The sequence below is a fragment of the Trichechus manatus genome, unplaced genomic scaffold (assembly GCF_000243295.1).
Source record: "Trichechus manatus latirostris isolate Lorelei unplaced genomic scaffold, TriManLat1.0 scaffold00077, whole genome shotgun sequence".
Lineage (NCBI taxonomy): Eukaryota > Metazoa > Chordata > Mammalia > Sirenia > Trichechidae > Trichechus > Trichechus manatus.
In genome coordinates, this window is record NW_004444013.1 from 1,244,161 (window position 1) to 1,265,420 (window position 21,260).

General features: G+C 38.0%; 1 protein-coding gene across 2 annotated transcripts in view; it reads right to left on the minus strand.

Moving 5' to 3' along the window:
* Positions 1 to 21,260, minus strand: part of BAZ1B (bromodomain adjacent to zinc finger domain 1B) — a 99,300-nt gene that overhangs the window by 27,163 nt on the left and 50,877 nt on the right. For both annotated transcript variants that reach the window (XM_004380749.2, XM_023735277.1), the window contains exons 8-13: positions 18,824 to 18,962; positions 18,128 to 18,261; positions 15,993 to 16,098; positions 15,181 to 15,279; positions 12,586 to 12,763; positions 7,982 to 8,164 (exon numbers count right to left, since the gene is read on the minus strand). In XM_004380749.2, coding sequence (XP_004380806.1) covers positions 7,982 to 8,164; positions 12,586 to 12,763; positions 15,181 to 15,279; positions 15,993 to 16,098; positions 18,128 to 18,261; positions 18,824 to 18,962 — 839 coding nt within the window. The remainder of the gene's footprint in view (positions 1 to 7,981; positions 8,165 to 12,585; positions 12,764 to 15,180; positions 15,280 to 15,992; positions 16,099 to 18,127; positions 18,262 to 18,823; positions 18,963 to 21,260) is intronic.

Consider the following 21,260-nt stretch of genomic DNA (forward strand, 5'->3'; position numbering starts at 1 on the left):
TTCTGTATAGAACTGAGTTAAAACAAAACCCGTGTAATATACAGCGAGGATAAAAACTACACCTGAGAAGAGATACAGCAGAAGAGACTATCTAATGTCTTAGACTTTATCTAGAAGATTACCTAGGTGCTATGTGACCATTTAAAAGGAACACAGAATATAACTCTGGTACCATAAACAAAGACACCACAAGAGAAGAAAACTACAGGCAATTTCTTATGAATACAGATGCAAAAATCCTAAACAAAATACTAGTAAACAGAATCCAATGGCATGAAAGAGTCATCAAACATGACCAAACAGGATTTATTCCAGGAATGCAGCAATGGTTCAACATTAGAAAATCAACGTTAACATACCACATCAATAGAACAAAAGAAAAGGACAACACGATCATCTCTATGGATGCAGAAAAAGCATTTGATAATATCCAACATTCTTTCTTGATGAAAACCCTGACGAAGAAAGGAACAGAAGGTAAGTTCCTCAATATGATTCAGGGCATATATGAAAAGCCAACGGCCAATATTATACTTAATAGGAGAAAGACTAGGAGCTTTCCCCTTGAAATCAGGAACAAGACAAGGGTGCTCTGCTCTCATCACTTCTATTCAATGTTGTATTAAAAGTCCTAGCCAGAGCAATAAGACAAGAAAAAGAAATAAAAGGTATCCAGATTGGAAAAGAAGATGTAAAATGATCCCTATTCATGAATGACATCATGTTATATAGAGAAAATTCAAGAGTCCACAAGAAAATTTCTAGAGCTAACAGAGGAATTTAGCAAAGTTAACGGTGCAAGGTCAACAAACAGAATTGGGTATCTATATACCAGCAATGAGAAATCTGAAAGGAAAATTACAGAAACGATTCCATTAACAAAAGCATCTGACAGAATAAAATATCTCGGAATAAATTTAACCAAGGTATATGAAAGATTTATAAAATGAAAATTATGAAACACTGCTGGTGGATTCAAACTGCCGGGCTTTTGGTTAGCAGCAGAGCTCTTAACCACTGCACCACCAGGGCTCCGTAAGAGATTAAAGAAGGCTTAAATAAATGGAACGATGTTCCATGTTCACAGACTACAGATATTGTTAAGACAGCAATACTACCCAAAGCGATCTACAGATTCAACGCTATCTCGATCAAAATTCCAACGGCCTTCTTGGAGTCTCAGTAATATGAGGAGAATATGGAACGTGTGGCGAACTGCCTCCATGAACAACTGCCTCCTTTGCCATAAGACCAGAAGAATTGGACAGCACCCAGCTACCACTACTGAACATTTTGGTCAAAGATTCCTTAGAAAAATCCTTACCAAAAAGGGGAAAATGCGGAACAGAATTTCAAATGCTCATGGACTCCAGACTTTCTGGAGCCAAGGGGGCTGGATAAACCCTTGAAACTACTGCCCTGAGATAATAACCTTAAACCAAAAATATCCTCTTAAGTCTTCTTAAAACTAAACAATAGTTTAGCTTAACTATCAAAAAAAGGTCTGCCTTGAGCATTATGCTCTTTTAAGAACTAGCTATATGGGATCAAACTGACAACAGCAATTCTAAAGATTAGATAGGAACCTTAGGGGAAAGTGAGTTTATGTTAATGGGGGAGGAACAACTCAGAAGAGGAGAGTGAGAATGGCTGCACAACTCGAAGAATAAACATCACTGAATTGCACATGAAGAAATGGGTGAATTGGTACATATTTTGCTGTGTATATTCTCAACAAAATAAAGCTATAAAAAAAAAAATCCCAGCCTTCTTTACAGAAATAGAAAAACCAATTACCAACTTTATATGGAATGGCAAGAGGCCCCCAAATAGCTAAAGCAATGCTGAAAAAGAAGAATAAAGTAGAACGACTCACACTTCCTGATTTTAAAACATTATACAGCTACAATAATCAAACTAGCCTGGTACTGGCATAAAAATAAACACACAGACCAATGGAATAAAACTGAGGGTCCAGAAATAAAACCACACATCTGTAGTCAACTGATTTTTGACAAGGGTGCTAAGTCCACTCGATGGGGAAAGAAGAGTCTCTTCGATAGACGGCGCTGGGAAAACTGGATTTCCACATGCAGAAAAATGAAACAGGATCCATGCCTCACACCATACACAAAAACAAATTCAAAATGGATTAAAGCCTAAATGTGCAAACTAAAACCATAAAATTCTTAGAAGAAAAAGGCAGGGGCAATGCTGTTGGGTCTAGCTTTCAACAATGGATTATCTAATATACTAACAAAAGCACAAATAACAAAAGACAAAATAAATAAACAGGACCTCATAAACATTAGAAGACTTTACTAAAAAAGGGGAAGAAGAAAATAACAAATGTTAGTAAGGATGTGGGGAAACTGGAACCCTATCCATTACTGATGGGAATGCAAAATGGTATAGCTGTTGTGGAAAACAGTGTGGCACTTCCAAAAAAACTACAAATAGAACTACCATTTGATCCAGCAATTCCACTCCCCAAAAACTTGAAAGCCGAGACTCAAACAGAGACTTGTACACCAATGTTCACTGCAGCACTATTCACAGTAGCCAAAAGGTGGAAACAATCTAAATGCCCATCTGCAGATGAATGGATAAACAAAATGTGGTACATACATAAAATGGAATACTTACTACTCAGCCAGTAGGAAAAACAAAGTCTTGGTACATGTTACAATATGGATGGAGCTTGAAGACATTATGCTGAGTGAAATAAGTCAATCACAAAAGGACAAATACTGTATGACCTCACTTGGTATAAAAAGAAGAAAATGCAAACATACAGAGATCAAAGTTTATTAGTGATTACTAGGGACAGGAGGGAGAGGGAACCGGAGGAAGGGTTATTGCTTATGGAGCAATGAGTTTACGGTGATGGAAAAATCACACTGATTAAGGGCAGGGTTGCACAGCCAATTAATGTAGTTGCTGTCAAGAAGCTGCACAACTGTAAAAAGCTGAAATGGCAAAAGTTGTGTGATATTTACACAATGACAAAAAAAAAAAACAGTAGCTGCCAAGGCTGCTTAATCAATGCCACTGAACTGTACATGCAGAAAGTGTTTAATTGCACATGTACAATATACTGCTGTGTATATTCTCAACAACAACAAAAAATAACAAATTATTAAAAGGAGAAAAAAATAAAAGGAACACAGAGGAAGGTGAGAACTAAATCCCAGGAAGATAACAACACGTGTGTCAATCTCTAAGCCTAAGGCATACTGAGTAGTGAAGTCTTTGTCTTACTGAATCTTCATTCTCTGCTCTGCTTATACCCTGCTGAAAAGGACTGTCCCTATATCACATATCACCCTCAGCCTCAGGAAGAAACTTAAAGGAAGCATTACAATTTTGCAAACATTTGAGGAGCTTTAAAAAGGGAGTACCTTGGTAAACTTGGAAAGTGAAACTCAGTTTTACTTATAGGACCAATTGCCAGTGGCAAGGAGGCCAATCTCAGCTCAATTTAACTTGGCCTATGCCTCCTACCAAGCAGTTCAAATCCACAAGTGACTCTGTGGGAGGAAAGACTAGCCGATCTGCTTCTGCAAACATTATACACCATCCACTAATGACCACCCTGACAGGGAACACAACAGAGTCCCGGACGGAGCAGAAGAAAAGTGTGGAGCAGAACTCAAATTCACATAAAAAGACCAGACTTAATGGTCTGACAGACACCGGAGGAACCCCCAAAACTATGGCCCTCGGACGCTCTGTTAACCCAGAACTGAAACCATTGCCAAGGCCCACTCGTCAGACGAACATTAGACAGGACTATAAAAAAACAAAAGAAAAACACACGTGAGAAGTGTGTTTCTCCTGTCCAGAGGCAGGATGAGAAGGCAGGAAGGGAACTGATCGAACAGACACAGGGAACCTGGGGTGGAAAAGGGGGAGTGTGCTGCCACATTGTGGGGATTGCAAGTAATGTCACAAAACAATGTGTATAAATTTTTGTATAAGAAATTAACCTGAGCTGTAAACTTTCACTTAAAGCACAATTAAAGAAGAAATAAATAAAGAAAAAGATTACAGCCCAGGAAACCCTGTGGGGCAGTTGTGCTCATTCCTATAAGGGTCACTGTGAGTCGGAATCAACTTGAAGGCAAACAACAACAATATGCCCCCTTCCATCACCTAGTTAATTCGTACTTACTCTTCAAACTCCACCTTTGTGTTATCCCCTCTGGGAAGTTTTCTCCAGTTTGTTCTAGGTAACTGCAGTGCAGTGAATTACTTTATATGGCCCTTCCAGTCATGGTCTGGAGCCCTGGTGGTGCAGTGGTTAAGAGCTTGGCTGCTAACCAAAAGGTCAGCAGTCTGAATCCACCAGATGCTCCTTGGAGACCCTATGGGGCAATTCTACTCTGTCCTATAGGGTCACTGTGAGTTGGAACCAACTCGATGGCAACCGGTTTGGTTTTGGATTTTTAGCCATGGTCTGGTAACTCCCACAAAATGACGGGGTGGGTCTACGCAAAAAAGGTACTTATGGCCCATCAAGAGGATTGGACAGCCTGCTACTAATGCAAATAAGGTACATGGAACACTTGTAGGGGTGGGACCATGCAAATAAGGTGTATGGAACTCTAATCAGGAGATTTGTCAGTTTTGCCATTCTGCTAGTCTTAAAGGGAACTAATTCCAGAGGTGGAAGGGGACCTCACTACCACCAAGAAGAACAGATGGTAGCAGAGCGTGTCTTTTGGACCCTGGGTCACTGCGCTGAGAAGCTCCTAGACCCAGGAGACAGATAAAGCTGTAACATTGGAAACATGAGAAGGCTCGCACCAGCGAGAAGCAGCAGCAAGCACAGCAAAGTCAGGCAGCAGAGAAATGGCAGCAGCAGAACCAGAACACAGGCATGAGATGGCTCAGTGGGCTTCCCGGCCCACGGAGTGAGGCAGCTACAGTGGGCATGCTGACCCACCAACTGAGAGAGCTGAGAATCTTTGGGCAGAAGGCTTTCTGGAAGAGTAGGGTGCCTCTGTGCATTTGACGGTGAAGCTAAAAAAGAAAGAGCTTTGTAACACTTGCCTGAGCAGCTGAGGCCAGGTCCAAGTGATGGCAGAGGCTGAGAGGACAGGACCTGGCAGCAGCAGCCGAGAAAAAGCTTTTGAGATTGAAGAACTGTATCCTGATTTTAACCTGTTACTTCCCTAATAAGTCTCATCATCATGAGTATTGTCTGTGAGTTCTGTATGGCCACTGCAAAGGATTACTGAACCCAGCAGGAAAGCAGACAGCGCTATGGGAAGGATGGCTGGTATCAGATTTGATAAAAAGGTTGGAGGGTGAAGTATGTCTGACCTCCACATGATAGGAATCAGCTTTGAGCTGATGTTGATGGCGATTACCGTCTCTCTCCCTGAAGTTAAACGAGGAGGTCTGACATCACTCCGCTATTTTTACAATATCCCACCTGGATGAACCTGAGGTACTGCTCTTTCTCATCAGCACTTCTCATACTACTATAACTGCCTCCTTCTTCTCTGTCTTCCACACTTAAACTGAGTTCTTTGAGGGCAAGGACTTGTGGCTTTTACTCATCTCTATGACCTTCAAACCTAGCACAGCAACTTGCACAAGGCAGTCCCTTAACAGAGAGGAAGGAAGGAAGGGAGGGAAGAAATTTAAAATTAGGGGCAAGTACTTCACATTGGATACTGGCTGGGATTCCTCCCTTAATGTAGTAGCGCTTTCAAGTTCTTTTCTTCACAAGTAATCTTAAGCAGAAATCTAATACGCAAAACAGACAGAAAATGAGGCTATTAATTATTCTAATACAGAAAAACCAGTATTAGGAAATGCAGACATTATACAAACAAACATAAGGTAGATCTGTATGAATTGATGGGGATGGCGGTAGATGCCCAGGTGCATTGTTGAGTAAAACATTACAGAACATTATGTATAGTAGAATTCTATTATGTAAAAATTCAACAAAACTGTCTTTGTACATACATAGAAAAGCACATCAAACTATTAACGAGTAGTATCCTTGGGGAGCCAGGGTGGCAAAAATGGTTGAACACCTGGCTGCTAACTGAAAGGTTGGCGGTTTGAACGCAACCAGCAGCTTCTTGGAAGAAATGCCTGGTGACCTGTCTCAGTGAAGATTACAATTTAGAAAACCCTATAGGGCAGCTCTACTCTGTTACATGGAGTTGTTATGAGTCGAAATCGACTCAACGGCACCCAACATCATCATCCCTGGAAAGTGAAATGGGGTGGGAGTTGCTTCACACTTTACTTACCTCTCATTTGATTTACTAACAATGAGCATGTCACTTTTAAAATTTAAAAAAAGTAAAGAATAAAGTGGCGGTTCCTCAAAAAACTAAAAACAGAACTACCATATGACCCAGCAATTCCACTCCTAGGTATATACCCAAAAGACTTGACAGCAGAGACTCAAACAGATACTTGCACATCAATGTTCACTGCAGCATTACTAACACTAGCCAGAAGGTGGAAACAACCTAAACGCCCATCAACAGACGAATGGATAAACAAAGTGTGGCACATATACACAATGGAATACTACTGAGCCAGTAGGAGAAATGAAGTCTTGATACGTGCTACAATACGGATGGAGCTTGAAGACATTACGCTGAGTGAAATAAGTCAATCACAAAAGGGTAAATATTCTATGACCTCACTTGCACTGAAAGACAAGAAAAGGCAAATGCACAGGGACGAAAGTTTTTTAGTGGTTACCAGGGTGGGAGGGAGGGGGAAGGGGTATTTATTGCTTATGGAGTACTGAATTTCGTTTTAAGGCAATGGAAAAATCACAATGATTAAGGGTAAGGTTGCAAAGCCAATTACTCTAAGTGCTGTCAATAAGTGTACACCTTTAAAAAGTTAAAATGGCAAAAATTATGTAATAGATATATTTACAACAATGGGAAAAAAAAAAGACTAGCTGCTGAAGCTGCTTATGTACAACCAAACACCTCATGGGATTTGGTTCCTTGGTTTGGAGGTTTAGGGTAATGGTTTCATGGGACATCCCAGTTTAATTGACTTAGTAACATGTTTAGTGCTTCTGTTCTGCCCCCTAGTTTGTTGCGTGGTGCCTGGGGTCTTAAAAGCCTGCAACCATTGGTCTCTATTCGCCTGGAGCAAGACAGGAAGAAGGAGAGTCAGGAATAGGAGGAGAAAATGGAACGTGTGGCAAACCGCCTCCTTTAGCGTGAGACCAGAAGAACTAGATGGTGCCTGGCTACCATTGCTGAACATTTTGAACAAAGATTCCACAGAAGAATTCTGATCAAAGGTGGGGGCAAATGCAGCACAGAATTTCAAATTCTCACGGACTCCAGACTTTCCGGAGCCATGGGGGCTTGGCTGAACCCCTGAAACTGAGACAATCTTTAAACCTTAAACCAAAAATATCCCCTGAAGTTTTCTTAAAACTAAACAATAGTTACGTTTAACTAGTTGAAAAAAGGTCTGCCTTGAGCATTATGCTCTTCTAAGAGCTATCTACAGGGGATCAAACTGACAACAGCAACTCGGAACTTTAGGCAGCAGTGAGTTTATGTTAACTGGGGAGGAACAACTTGGAGAAGTCGGGTGAGAATGCATGTAATCAATGTCACTGAATTTTACATGTAGAAACTGTTGAATTAGCGTATGCTTGACTGTGTATATTCTCAACAACAACAACAAAATAAATAAACTCTACCACCACCTTTTAAAAAAGGAAAATCAGCTCTGGTAAAACGGGGAAAGCCCTTACTCTGACCACCATCAAAACAGCTTAGAGGCAATGTCAGAGCTATGCTCCAAAGACCAGGATGAAAACCACAAACATGGTGGAAAGTGATAAAAATGGAACACTAACTCAGGACACAGTGATTTTAGTAGCTAAAAAGCAGAGGGTTAAACTATTTTAAAGTCAAGTCACACTCAGTTCTAACACAGTCATAAAACTACATCTTCAATAACTAAGTACCTTTGCTTCCTCTGCCATTTTTTTCTCTTCATCCACCTCCTCGGTCTTTGCTGAATCTTCGCTTTGGAGTTTTCTTCTCTTTTGCTTGGGAGCCATGAAGCCTTGGAGAAATTTCTTTATGACACTGGCCTGAAGGGCAATCACACACTCACCAAAATCCTTCAGTTTTTCTAATGAAATCACCTACAGGAAATCATTTAAAAACCAGAATGAGAGAACGGCTAAGAGAAAGATGGAAAGAAACCATCCCAGACTAAATCTGAATGAACCTAGACCCAAATATCAAAAGGGCTATGTGGCCTTAACAGAACTGGTTTCCTCAGTTCACCGGATGGCTTATACATTTAAAGGTAGGTGACTACTTCCATTTCCCCAGTGAAGGGTACAATCACATGCTAAAACTTCCTCCACTTAAGAAGGCTGCATAACACATTCATTCACCAATTACCAACTGCCTACTAAGTGCAAGCGATAGTCCCACGGCAAAGACAAGCCTAGAAGAGTCGAAATTTACTGAGTGCTTACTAACTATATGCCAGGTAAAATGGTTTACATACTTGATCTCTCATTTAAGCCACACATCTATTTTATGGACAAGAAAACAGAAGCCAAATCACTTGATCAAAATTATACTCTCAAACACTGCACACTAAATTGCCAGTCATACAAGACATGGCAATTAAAAGATATCATTTTACACCTATATATAGAAACAAAGAAAAACGATGATAACCCAATAATGGCCAAGGCCTGGGTTTGGCACATAGTAGGCAATTGATAAATATTTGCTAAATAAATAAAAAAAGTAAATGTGCAATATTTGAAACTGGCAATAATTCTTCAAAAAATCATTAAGAACCATAAAAATGTTTAAATTCTTTGTGCCATGAAACACACCAAGAATCATCTCAAGACTAATTAAAAAAGGAAAAAATGCATATTTAAGATGTATATATAATTTTAATAACACAAAAGTAGAAACACAGAAGTCTGACGGTAGCAGATTATCATATTAACCCTATGGATTATTACATAATCCAAAGGTAATATAAAGACTAAGTAAAATCAACAACAAAATAAGGTTATTGTTTTTTTGGGGGGGGAGACTAAGTAAAAGAAATAAAAAGCATTTATAAAATGGAAAAATTGGGCAAAAATATGCAACTGCTCATAAAAATCACACTATTAAGAATATACATATAATATGCATACGAATAATTCAAAAAGAGCCATATATATGTGAATTTTATTATGTAAAATCAGTAAAAAACATAGTAATTGATGGCTAGTATTCAACAATGTTCTCTCCAGCTTTGACACCTAAACCTATCAAACGTGTGGTATGGGATCTCTTGAACTGTCTTCACCCATTGAATATGGGACATGGGGTCTCTTGAACTGTCGTTACCCATTGAATGTGGGGCATGGCGTCTCTTGAACTATCTTTACTCACTGAATGTGGGGCATGGGGTCTCTTGAACTATCTTTACTCACTGAATGTGGGGCATGGGGTCTCTTGAACTGTCTTTACCTATACCGCTTAAGGCTCTTCTGAGCAGTAAATGGGCCTTGAAATACAAGCGATGCCCATAATTCTACTGGGCTGATCAGGCGTAAAGAATGGACAAAAGCAGGATACACAAACATACTTTATACTTAAAAATACAGGCATTACATGGTAAATGTTAAATAATGTCATATATCTATGGCTTGACAACCAGTTTTCATTCAGCTTAATACAAAAGCTCTTTTTGAATAAAAGCTCTGAGCCAACTATTAGGTTTTTCCAGATACCAGCAGATGATGACAACAGAAAAATACCACGTGTATATAATTTTTTGTTCCAACATCTTTCAAGATAAACCCAAATATATGATTTCCAGGGTCATCTTGGGAAATCAAGAAAAATACGAGGAAACAATTCCAAATTGAGTTTCCACGAGTAACAACTTTCAGAAGGTGTTTCCATACAGAAACTAATGTTCATTACTGGTTACTAAGGATGGGGGGAAAGAGAATTCACTCTCTAGATAGCAGACATTTGTCATTTTTGGTGATGGGAAAGGTAATACTGAACAAGGGTAAAGTGTACACAGCTTGACAAAGGTAAACAATGTCACTAAAAAGTACACAAGAGAAAAGGAACTGTTGGTAACTGCTATGGCAGATATAATTTTGAAACAGCAAAACCAACCAAAAAACACGTGTGGGTATATATGTATGTATGTACGCATATGTGTACAGCTATGTATACATGTGTATATACAGGTGTATGCATATGTATAAATATTACTGTCTGCACATATATTCATATATATATAATAAAGAATACAGAGGGCACAGTTACGAATACTTCTTAGACATAACCAAACACCTCACGGGACTGGATTTCTGGGTTTGAAGGATCAGGACCATAGGCTTGTGGGACATCTCAGTCAACTGGCATAACACAGTTCAAAAGATTGTGTTCTACATCCTAGTGTGGCTGAGTAGTGTCTGGGGTCTTAAAAGCTTGTGACCGGCCATATAAGATGCAACTATTGGTCTCTATTCGTCCAGAGAAAAAGAGAAAGAAAGAAACCAAAGATTCAAAGAAGCAACTAGTCTACAGGGCAGTCTACATGAACCACGGGCTCATCTACCCTGAGACCAGAAGAACTAGGTGGTGCCCAACTACCACTACTGACAATTCTAATCAGGGTCACAACAGATGGACCCTGACAGGAGAAAAATGGGGGAACAGAACCACAAATCCCTTAAAAAAAAAACCCCAAACCTACTGGATTGGTTGAAACTGGAAGACTCTCCGAGACTACTGCCCTGAGATACCTTGAACTAAAAGTAACCTGAGGTTCCCTTGTGGCTCAAAAAATAATGAATATCACCCATAAGTACAGCACTCCTTTAAAAAATTACCTATATGAAACCAAACGATCAACTATTACTTTAAAACTAAGATGAGAATGTAAAGGAGCAGGGAAACTAGATTAAAGGAAATAGAACAATCAGAACGGAAATAATAAGAACGTTCACGCATTGTGAAGAACATAAACGACGACACTGAACAACTTGTGAGAAAACTGCTGAATGGAGAGGTTGTGGAAAGAATGGAACACTTATACATTGTTGGTGGGAATATAAAATGGTATAACCACTTTGGAAATCCATTTGGCGCTTCCTTAAAAAGCAAGAAATAGAAGTACCATAGGATCCAGCAATCCCACTCCTTGGAATATATCCTAGAGAATTAAGAGCCGTCACACGAATAGATATATGCACACCCATGTTCACTGCAGCATTGTTCACGATAGCAAAAAGATGGAAACCACCTAGATGCCCATCAACGGACGAATGGATAAACAAATTATGGTATATGGAATACTACACAATGATAAAGAACAACGATGAATCTGTGAAACATCTTATAACATGGAGAAATCTGGAAGGTATTATGCCAAGTTAAATTAATCACTCGCAAAAGGACAAATATTGCATAAGACCACTATTATAAGAACCCAAGAAAAGGTTTAAACACAGAAGACAACATTCTTTGATGGTGACAAGGGTGGGGAGGGAGGGAGAGGGGTATTCGCTAACCAGAAAGTAGACAAGAATTATCTTAGGTGAAGGGAAGGACCACACACTACAGAGGAAGTCAGCACAACTGGTCTAAACCAAAGCTAAGACGTTTCCTGAATACAACCAAACACTTCGAGGGACAGAGTAGCAGGGGTGGGGGTCTGGGGACCACGGTTTCAGGGGACATCTAGGTCAACTGGCATAATAAAGTTTTTTAAGAAAATGTTCTGCATCTCACTTTGGTGAGTGGCGTCTGGGGTCTTAAAAGATAGCGAGCGGCCATCTCAGATGCATCTACTGGTCCCATCTTGCCTGGAGTAAAGGAGAATGAGGAATACCAGAGGCACAAGCAAAGTATTAGCCCAAGAGACAGAAAGGGCCATGTAAACCAGAGACTGCATGAGCCTGAGACCAGAAGAACTAAATGGTACCCACCTACCATCAATGACCACCCTAACAGGGAACACAACAGAGAGTTCCTGACGGAGCAGGAGAAAAGCGGGTACAGAACTCAAATTCTAGTAAAAAGACCAGACTTAATGGTTTGATTGAGACTGGAGGGACCTTGGAAGACGTGGCCCCCAGGTTCTCTGTTAGCCCAAAACTAAAGACCACCTCTTCAGACAAAGATTAGACTGGACTATGAGACATAAAATGATACTCGTGAAGAGTGTGCTCCTTAGCTTAAGTAGATACATGAGACTAAATTGGCAGCTCCTGTCCAAAGGCAAGATGAGAAGGCAGAGAGGATCAGGAGCTGGCTGAATGAACATGGGAAATCCGGGGTGCAAAAGGAAGAGAGCGCTGTCACAGTATAGGGAGAGCAAGCAAGGTCACAAAACAATGTATGTATAAATTTTTGTATGAGAGACTAACCTGAATTGTAAACTTTCACTTAAAGCACAACAATTAAAAAAAAATAAAGACAAATTGTTGAACGGGAACCTAAACTGCTATGTAAACCTTCACCGAAAACACAGTATTAAACACACACACACAAAAACGGTGTTTCCGCATGTTCTTACCCGAGCTTCAAATTCGGATGTCTCCTCCACATATCCAAGTCCCCCCTTTTGTAACCTTGTAGCAACTTCAATGAGATCACTACGAAGAAAGTTTAAGAGCTCCTGATTGCCATCACAGGATTTTAGACCCAAATTTGGCTTCCGGGCCAGATGAATAGAGTGAATAATGTCCTGGTACCTAGAAGAGTTTAGGGGGTTGGGGGGTAAAGGAGATTTTGAAGATGTTCTTTAAATTTTAATTACTTGAATGATAGGCGTTTTTTAATTTTATTGTGGTAAACTATATAGAACAAAAAATTTGCCATTTTAACCATTTTTAAGCATATAATTCAGTGACACTGTTGAATGACATGCTTTATTTCTGGAAGATTTATCTGGATCTTTTTTGTATTTCCTTGGTGTTTTTTAATAGTCTCTTGTCTCTTGCACAGATTTTTAATTTTTTTTATTTCTTGATTTATTCTAAATATTTAATTCTGTTTTTGATCATTCCAATATCTGAAGTCTATTGTTTTTTGCTAGCTTTTATTCGTGCTACCTTGTTTCTGTGTATTTTGTGATTTTTTTTACCGTGGGCATCTTGGAATTTTCTCTGTGGAAATAAATCTTTAAAGCCTGGTTGGAGCTGTGTTCTTCTGGACAGAATGTGAATTTACTCTGTCAGCTGCCAGGAATTGCTACCAATCTCGGACAACTTTAAATCACCTGCTTAGAATTCTTCACAGTACAAAAGACACATGAATCTGAACAGCAAACTGACACAATGACATTCCCTTTCACCCTTACGCTACAGATTAACCCTCTGAGGTTCAATCAATAAAGTCTCTCTACTCTGGGTGAGCCTTAAGTTTTAGGCTGGCTTCCTACGTCAAGATAAAAACTAAAGCTCAAGGTTGCCTAAGTTGAATACTAAGTCCCTTTTTCTCTTTTTAATAATATAGGTATTTAATATTAATAACATCACTGTGTCACACTGGTTTTCCTATGATTCTCCTTTCATTGCTTTCTACATACTAAAAATTTCCCTTTTAATTTCTCCTTGATCTAAGAGTTATCTAGGAATGTATTTAACTTACTAGAAGTTAAGATCTTTTTGGTCAACTTTACATAATTTATTTCTAATTTTATTGCAACATAATCAAAGAAGGTATCCTGAAAGAAAGTTCCAAAAGACTACATACCGTTTGATACTCTTTGAAAAGTTTAAAACCAAGCAAAACAAGGTTTTTTTTTTTTTAGTGAGTGTTCAACAAAAATCAAAGAAAAGTATAAGCTTTGTTTTAATCCTGACAATCTAATTTTTTAATGGAAAGATTCAATCTGTTCATATTTAGTGTGCCTGATTTCATTTCTTCCAGAAGTCCTCTCAATCCAACCCAGAGAAGGAATATTGTAGAACTGTACTCCTTTGGGGTCCTGTGTACTGACATTTTCCCTCGTCTTTCTTAAATTGTGTAGACACATCTGTATTAAGACAGCACGATGCAATCGTAATTAATTTATACATTAACCAATTGACTAAAAACAACGAGGTACTCATTATCATTCACAAAAGTCTGACAATGTTTCAGGGTATGCACTGAACAGTATTTACCTTCTCTCTTCAATCAAACCATAATTCAACTATGAAAATAAGCACAGTCAGAAATCAAAGGTGGCCTTAAGCCAAAAACTTATTCTGGCTTTGATAGAAACCTTTGTATCGTACAAGATGGCATTGTTCTCTTATACCTACGATGTAAAGAAGAGAAAAAGGATGCAATGGCTACAACAGGAAATGGCACTAGCAAATCTGAAGTTGATGCTAATTTTGTAGACATAACAGTTTGGGGTTTTTTGGAGATATAATTCACACAGCATAAAATTCACCATTTTAAAGTATACACGTCAATGGTTTTTATTTTGTGGAACCATCACCACTATCTAATTCCAGAACATCTCTATCACCCTAAATAGAAATGCCATACTTGTTAGCAGTCACTCCCAACTTCCCCCATCCCCGATACCCTGACAAGTACTAATCTACTTTGTTTCTATGGATCTGCCTATTCTAAACATTTCATATAAAAAGAATCATACAATATATGGTCCTTTGTACTTGGTTTTTTCACTTAGCATAATGTTTTCTAGGTTCACCTATGTTGTAGCATATATCACTACTTCATTCCCTTTTTATGGCTGAATCATACTCCACTGTATAGATATATCACATTTTGTTTACTCTTTCATCAGCTCTTGACATTTGGGCTGTTTCCACTTTTTGGCTATTATGGATTCTGACAAAACAGTTTTTGAAGACCAACTGCTCATTTGCAAGGCTGCCTACATAATTACAATGATGCTTACAGCTTGGTGCTTAGCATGCATTATCCAATGACTAATCCTGTTACCCTGTATATACATGGTTTAACAAATACTTTTTTTTCAAATAAGCATGATGTACCAAGAAAATACCAAGTGATACATAAAAGTGTTATAGACATAAATTCTTTTCTGGTTAAACAGTTTTTATGGATAAGCAAGAAAATCTAAGATATTTATATCTAATGCTGAAAACAAGTAGGAAGATATGAGAAGCAAGATGAAAATCCTTACCTTTTCTCTAATCTCTCTTTAAGCTGACTTTCTCTTATTCCCTGAGGGTGGAGGCAGTTTAGCAACTCATCCAGTTCCTTTTGACTATCACATAAAAACCTGTAAGAGCAAAAGAGACCTAATAACTCTGAAAAATCAAAATCAAACACTAAGAAAAGAATCTAGGGTTAGTGGTAGGAGTTTAGAGAGCAAAATTCCAAACTTGTTCACAGTATGATATCCAGAAGTATAACAAAGAATTTACTGTTTCTATTTGGCCTATGTTACACTTATCCTAGGACAATGGAGCCAATTTTCTCTGAGACAAATTTGATAACTTCAAGTTAATAGGCACATTTGTCCATGAGCCTTCAAAGAGTAAATCTGTATCAAAAACTAAAAGGTAAAAAAGGTCAGTAAACCAAAAGTGATCACAGCTAAAATAGTTAACACAATAACTAAGCAGACGGGACCCTCAAAACCTAGCTCACTGTCTAAAGGCAGAATTGCACACAAAGGAAGACTAAGTATATAACTCTTTTCTTTTTAATTAATAAAGAGGAAAATCCTAAACATATCTATTCCCAAACAGACTGAAGAGCATTTCCAATGCTACGTAAGATCAAAAAAGAAAATCAATTCAAATTCTAAATCTTAGGAAAACCAAATATTTTCTTATCAAAAAATCGTATCTAATGAGTTTAGATATCCAAAAAATCACAGTCATACAAAACAACCTTAATATTAACTCACTGATGTCACCATATTAAACATTTTCTTCCTTAACATTTAAAAGGAAAAAGAAAGAGCAACCAGATGAATGCTCACATTACCATAGATTCTGTCCTTGTTTGGGTATAGTGGTCTCCACAGCAATTTCTGCTGCTGGTCCATGCTGTATATTCATACTTGTATTTTTGCCTACATTTGCTTTCTTACCTAAGAAAGATTTATATATTAGGCTGAATATAGTGAATATCCAATTCCTACCTTCAAACCTAAACAGTACACAAAGCCAACCCCAACAAACAACAACAAAGATGCTGCTTATTAAATATATCCACATGAACAACAGATGCCAATTTCTCTTAAGTATCTTATAGCATGTTACATGAGATATTTGCTCTCTATACAGCTGAACAGTTATATAGTTCAAAGTTTAAGAGTATCATAACTTAGAATGAAGAGGGATGACTAAATAACTCTTTAGATCAAAGCAAAGTAACAATTTACTCCTTGTATATAATTTCAAGAGCAAAAGAGCCTGTACTGAAGCAGAGACAACAAAAATATATAAATACTACAAACTTACCCCTTGAGGCTTCAAATGTCAAATAATACAATGAACTTTTTGTAAATCAGTTCCTATATACTAATATACGGCATTAATATAAATATATTTTAAGCTAATTTATCAAAGCCCATTTTCTGACATCACAATATTTGAGGCCTTACTTAATACTATCATCGGTATTCTCTTCTGCCCCATTCTCTCCCCTTAGCTTGAAACACCTTCCCTGCAATACTAACATGTAACCTTGTTGAGTCTTTTAAGTCAGGTAATTTTAAAGAGAACTAGAAAAGGTGAAGAAACAACATCCGCTAGGATGGTCCAAAAGTGAAGAGATTTGGATGTCCAATCTTCTTTCAGGTGGTTGTAATTCTATCAACCTAATTTCTGAAGACAGCCACTGAAATACATTCTAACATCACAGTCCCTCATCTAACTGCAATCTCTCCCAAGTCTAAGGACCATGATTTCACATTTACTGCTCTCAAACATAACTGCCTCACCTATATGTACCAAAACTGGATTTTTCTAAGTGCCAGAATTTAACACTTAACATAGTTTAACATGAAAACGTCTTAAATTTGAAGTTTTTGAGTATATAAAAAATTTAGTAGTTTATTTACTAATTTTGTGAGTTGAAGTTTGGGTTATGAGTTTCTCTAAAATGAGGGAGAACTACTTTAAAAAATAATGATGTCTTAAAGAAACATGATCTAATATTTGAGAAGCAATTTTGATTAGATTATAGAAAGTAAGGAAGCTTGTGGATCACCTAACCTAGCGCTTCTCAACAGGAGTGGCTTTGCCTCCCACAGGGCACTGTGCAATGTCTGGCGACATTTTTGGTTGTCACTACCGTCATCTAGTTGGTAGAGGCCAGGGATGCTGCTAAACATCTTACAATGCCCAAGACAGCCTCCTAGTACAAAATCACCTGGTAAAAATGTCAATACTGCCAAGGGAGGAGAAACCCTGATCTAACCCAACCATATTATTTTTAATTAAAAAAATTTTTGTTTCTTTCTTAAAACATGCGTATACTGAGCAAAGCAGACTTTCGTTGTTATTTTATAAACTGAACACACCCATGTAACCAGCACCCAGATCAAGAAAAAGAACACTATCAGTGCCCCTTCATGACTCTTTCTCAGTCACTGATTTATTCAGTTTGGCATCTGTTGTGTTTTTCCTCACAAGAATTTTAGTTAGATGATAACCAGGACCTCACACATCTTGCTTGCTGCTGTACCCTCAGCATATGAAAAGCGCTTGGCACATAGGAGATGCTCCGTAATACTGAACAAACGAATTACAAAAATGGAGGGGAAAATATAACTCTGCCTTCTTGGCCTCCTTACCTCAATCCCAGCCCTTAAAGCACCTACAAAGAAAGTTTTCAAGGAATAAAGTTTGAAGACCACTCCTATAAATCCTCACATCCAAATATTCTAATAGTCAAGCTCCCTCATCTTCTCACACTATGCCTCGACAAAGCTGGTGATCTAATATTAGTTTCCGTCCTCCTCTCTACTCATTTCACATTCTCCCATCCCACCCAAACACATCTACCTAAGAAGGCAATAAAGAACTGTGCAAATATAAAAAGTGATACCAGAAAGGCAATCCTTAACACTCGCCCTACCTGAGCATGGTTAAGTAACTACTAAATATACTCACTGCGGGGACAGTAATCCTCATCAGGGGAATCTGTACAGTCTTTACAGTGATGGTTGAATCGGTAGTCAATGCTGTCATGTACCCAGCCCTTTTCAATGAACAATCCTGGAACTTCATCTGAGAAGAGCCAGTATCTACAAATCACAACCACATTCCCAATAAGATAATGACAGATCAGGAATGCAAGATGATTGTATTGTTGGGGAAGATAATTACAGAATATCAACGAGCATTCATAACCACAGTGGACAGAATTCCTCCTGTGCTCAAAACTCCAGACTGACACAAATTAAAACATAAGGTAAAGTAACAGATACCAAAACACTCAGAATCTGAGACTCATTTAACATCTATAATTTTTCTGTCAGTATTTCTCTATCTCTAGGTTTCACAAAATGTGTGCAAATATTTAAGACATATTACCATTTTTAAAGACCTCTATTTGGATTACATTTCACCTATCATTATAATTTAAGTCTCATATTTGTGAGATCTTCAAGGGAAGAGACATGTCTTATTCAACTTCATAATCCTAGCATTTGGTACAGTAAATATTCAATAAATGTGTGATGAGCAATTCTGTTTCCAAACTCCATGAACAGGCAAGCTTGTTCTTTTTAATACTTTAGACAGTTACGCAACTAGTAACAGTATAATGGTCCTACAAGATGACAAAAATTAAGTTTAGTAACTTACCTATTATGGTTCCGATCTGTCCCAATAGGAGTCCGACGCATGACTAGTTTTGCTTTGGCAATTCCTTCCTGGAAAGCCTTCTCAGCAGCTGCTTTGTGCTTCCGTATTCGTTCTTCTTCAGCTTCACGTTCTAATTTCACTGTTAATGTTAAAAATAAACAACTAGTTTTTCTCAAGTAAATTCTACACTTACAAATTAAATGGAATACTAAAAAAGTGTCTGACACAAAGCAGTCATCAAACTTCAGCCTCCTCCTAATTCTGATCCATTGTATGAAATGACATATAAAGCAGTTATTTCTGTCTGCTCCTGCTACCCATCCTGAATTTTAGTGAAGTCTCAGCCATCAACTCAAGGAAAAATCTTCTCTAAAAATTAACTTCCTACTAAGATATTTTAAACAATCCTGAAGAAATGTTGATAACAGTCCTTCAAATATATTAACTGAAACATTTTCTGATAGGAGCAGTCATAGGATCCTCAAAAAGATCAGAATGAATAAAACTAACAGAATAAACCAAAACCAAACCAAACCCATTGCTGTTGAGTTGATTGTGACTCACAGCGACCCTGTACAGGGCAGAGTAGAACTGTCCCATAGGGTTTTCAAGGCTGTAATCTTTATGGAAGCAGACTGCCACATCTTTCTCCCATGGAGCGGCTGATGGGTTCAGACAACCGACCTTTTAGTTAGCAGCCAAGCACTTGACCACTGCACCACCAGTTATTTCAAAATAAAATTTATTTCAGTAATGAGGAAATTTGGCAGTAATTCAGCTTATTAGCCTTGGCAGTAAAAGAGCTGAGAAAGCAAGGGCAAGAGAAGAACTTGTGGATAGTAACAACTTTTGCATATTAAATACCAGTTTCTAATTACCAGTTTTCTGATTTCCAATGACGGAAAAAAAGTTTTAATTTATTTTGAGCTTTCGTTATATGGGTTTATTCTATCCAGACAAAAATTTCTCTCAACAACAAAAGCAAACAATCTTGCTTTTTAAGTTTTTCCGTAACTGTCACAAGCTCTGATACTGTAAGGTACAGAGCATTGCTATTTACAATACCAGAATCTTTAACCCTGATCCTCTACTGAAGATGAAGGACACAATATGGTGAGAAACTGGACAATGTATTTGTCTAGAAATGTTATTTAAAAAAAAAGACAACTCTCATTTATTTAAATACAATACAGAATTTGTTACCTTTAATAAACAGTCTTCTAGACTGAACGGAACTACATGTTTACAGCAACGATCACAGATAAATGATAAAAGAGACACAGCTGATAGCCCAATCACAACCAAACAAAAGCTGCTCCACCTAAGGTTACAAAAAAATGACAACTAAGATAGGGTCACCCCGTATCTGTAAGCTTGTCCTACTGTGGTGGCTTGCGTGTTGCTGTGATACTGGAAGTTTTGCCACTGGTATTTCAAATACCAACAGGGTCTCGTCTCCCTTGGTGGACAGGTTCCAACAGAGCTTCCAGACTAAGACAGACGAGGAAGAAGGACCTGGTAGCCTACTTCTGAAAAAAACTGGCTAGTGAAAACCTTATGAATAGCAGTGAAACACTGTCTGATATAGTGCCAGAAGATGAGCCCCCTAGGTTGGAAGGCACTCAAACTACTACTGGGGAAGAGATGCCTCCTCAAAGGAGAGTCAATCTTAATGACAAGCATGGAGTCAAACTTTCGGGACCTTAATTTGCTAAGACGCGGCATGACTCCAAATGAGAAGAAACAGCTGCAAACATCCATTAATAATCAGAATGTGGAATGTACAAAGTATGAATCTAGGAAAACTGGAAGGCATCAAACATGAAATGGAATATGCAAACATCGGTATCCTAGGTATCAGTGAAATGAAATGGACTGTTATTGGCCATTCTGAATCAGACAATCATATGGTCTATTATGCCGGGAATGACAAATTGAAGAGGAATGGTGTTGCATTCATACTCAAAAGAATACTTCAAGATCTATCCTAAAGTACAATGCTGTCAATGACAGGATAATACCTATATGCCTAAAAGGAAAACCAGTTAATACAAGCATTATTCAAATTTACACCAAAGATGAAGAAACTGAGTATTTCTACGACTGGCTGCAGTCTGAAATTGAATGTAATCAATGCCACTAAATTGTACATGTGGAAACTGTTGAACTCGTGTATGTTTTACTGTGTATATTCTCAACAACAAAATTTCAACCAAAAAAAAAAGAGAAAATTGACACATTTGAACAATTAATGTCACTGAACAACTTGTATAGAAATTATCAAATGGTGACCTAATTTGCTGTGTAAACTTTCACTGAAAACACAATAAAATACATTTTAAAAAAAGGTTCGTAGATGAATGTTCCCAGCAACACTCATAACTAAAAAAGTAAAAACCACCCAAATGCTTATCAAGTGATAAACGGATAAACAAAA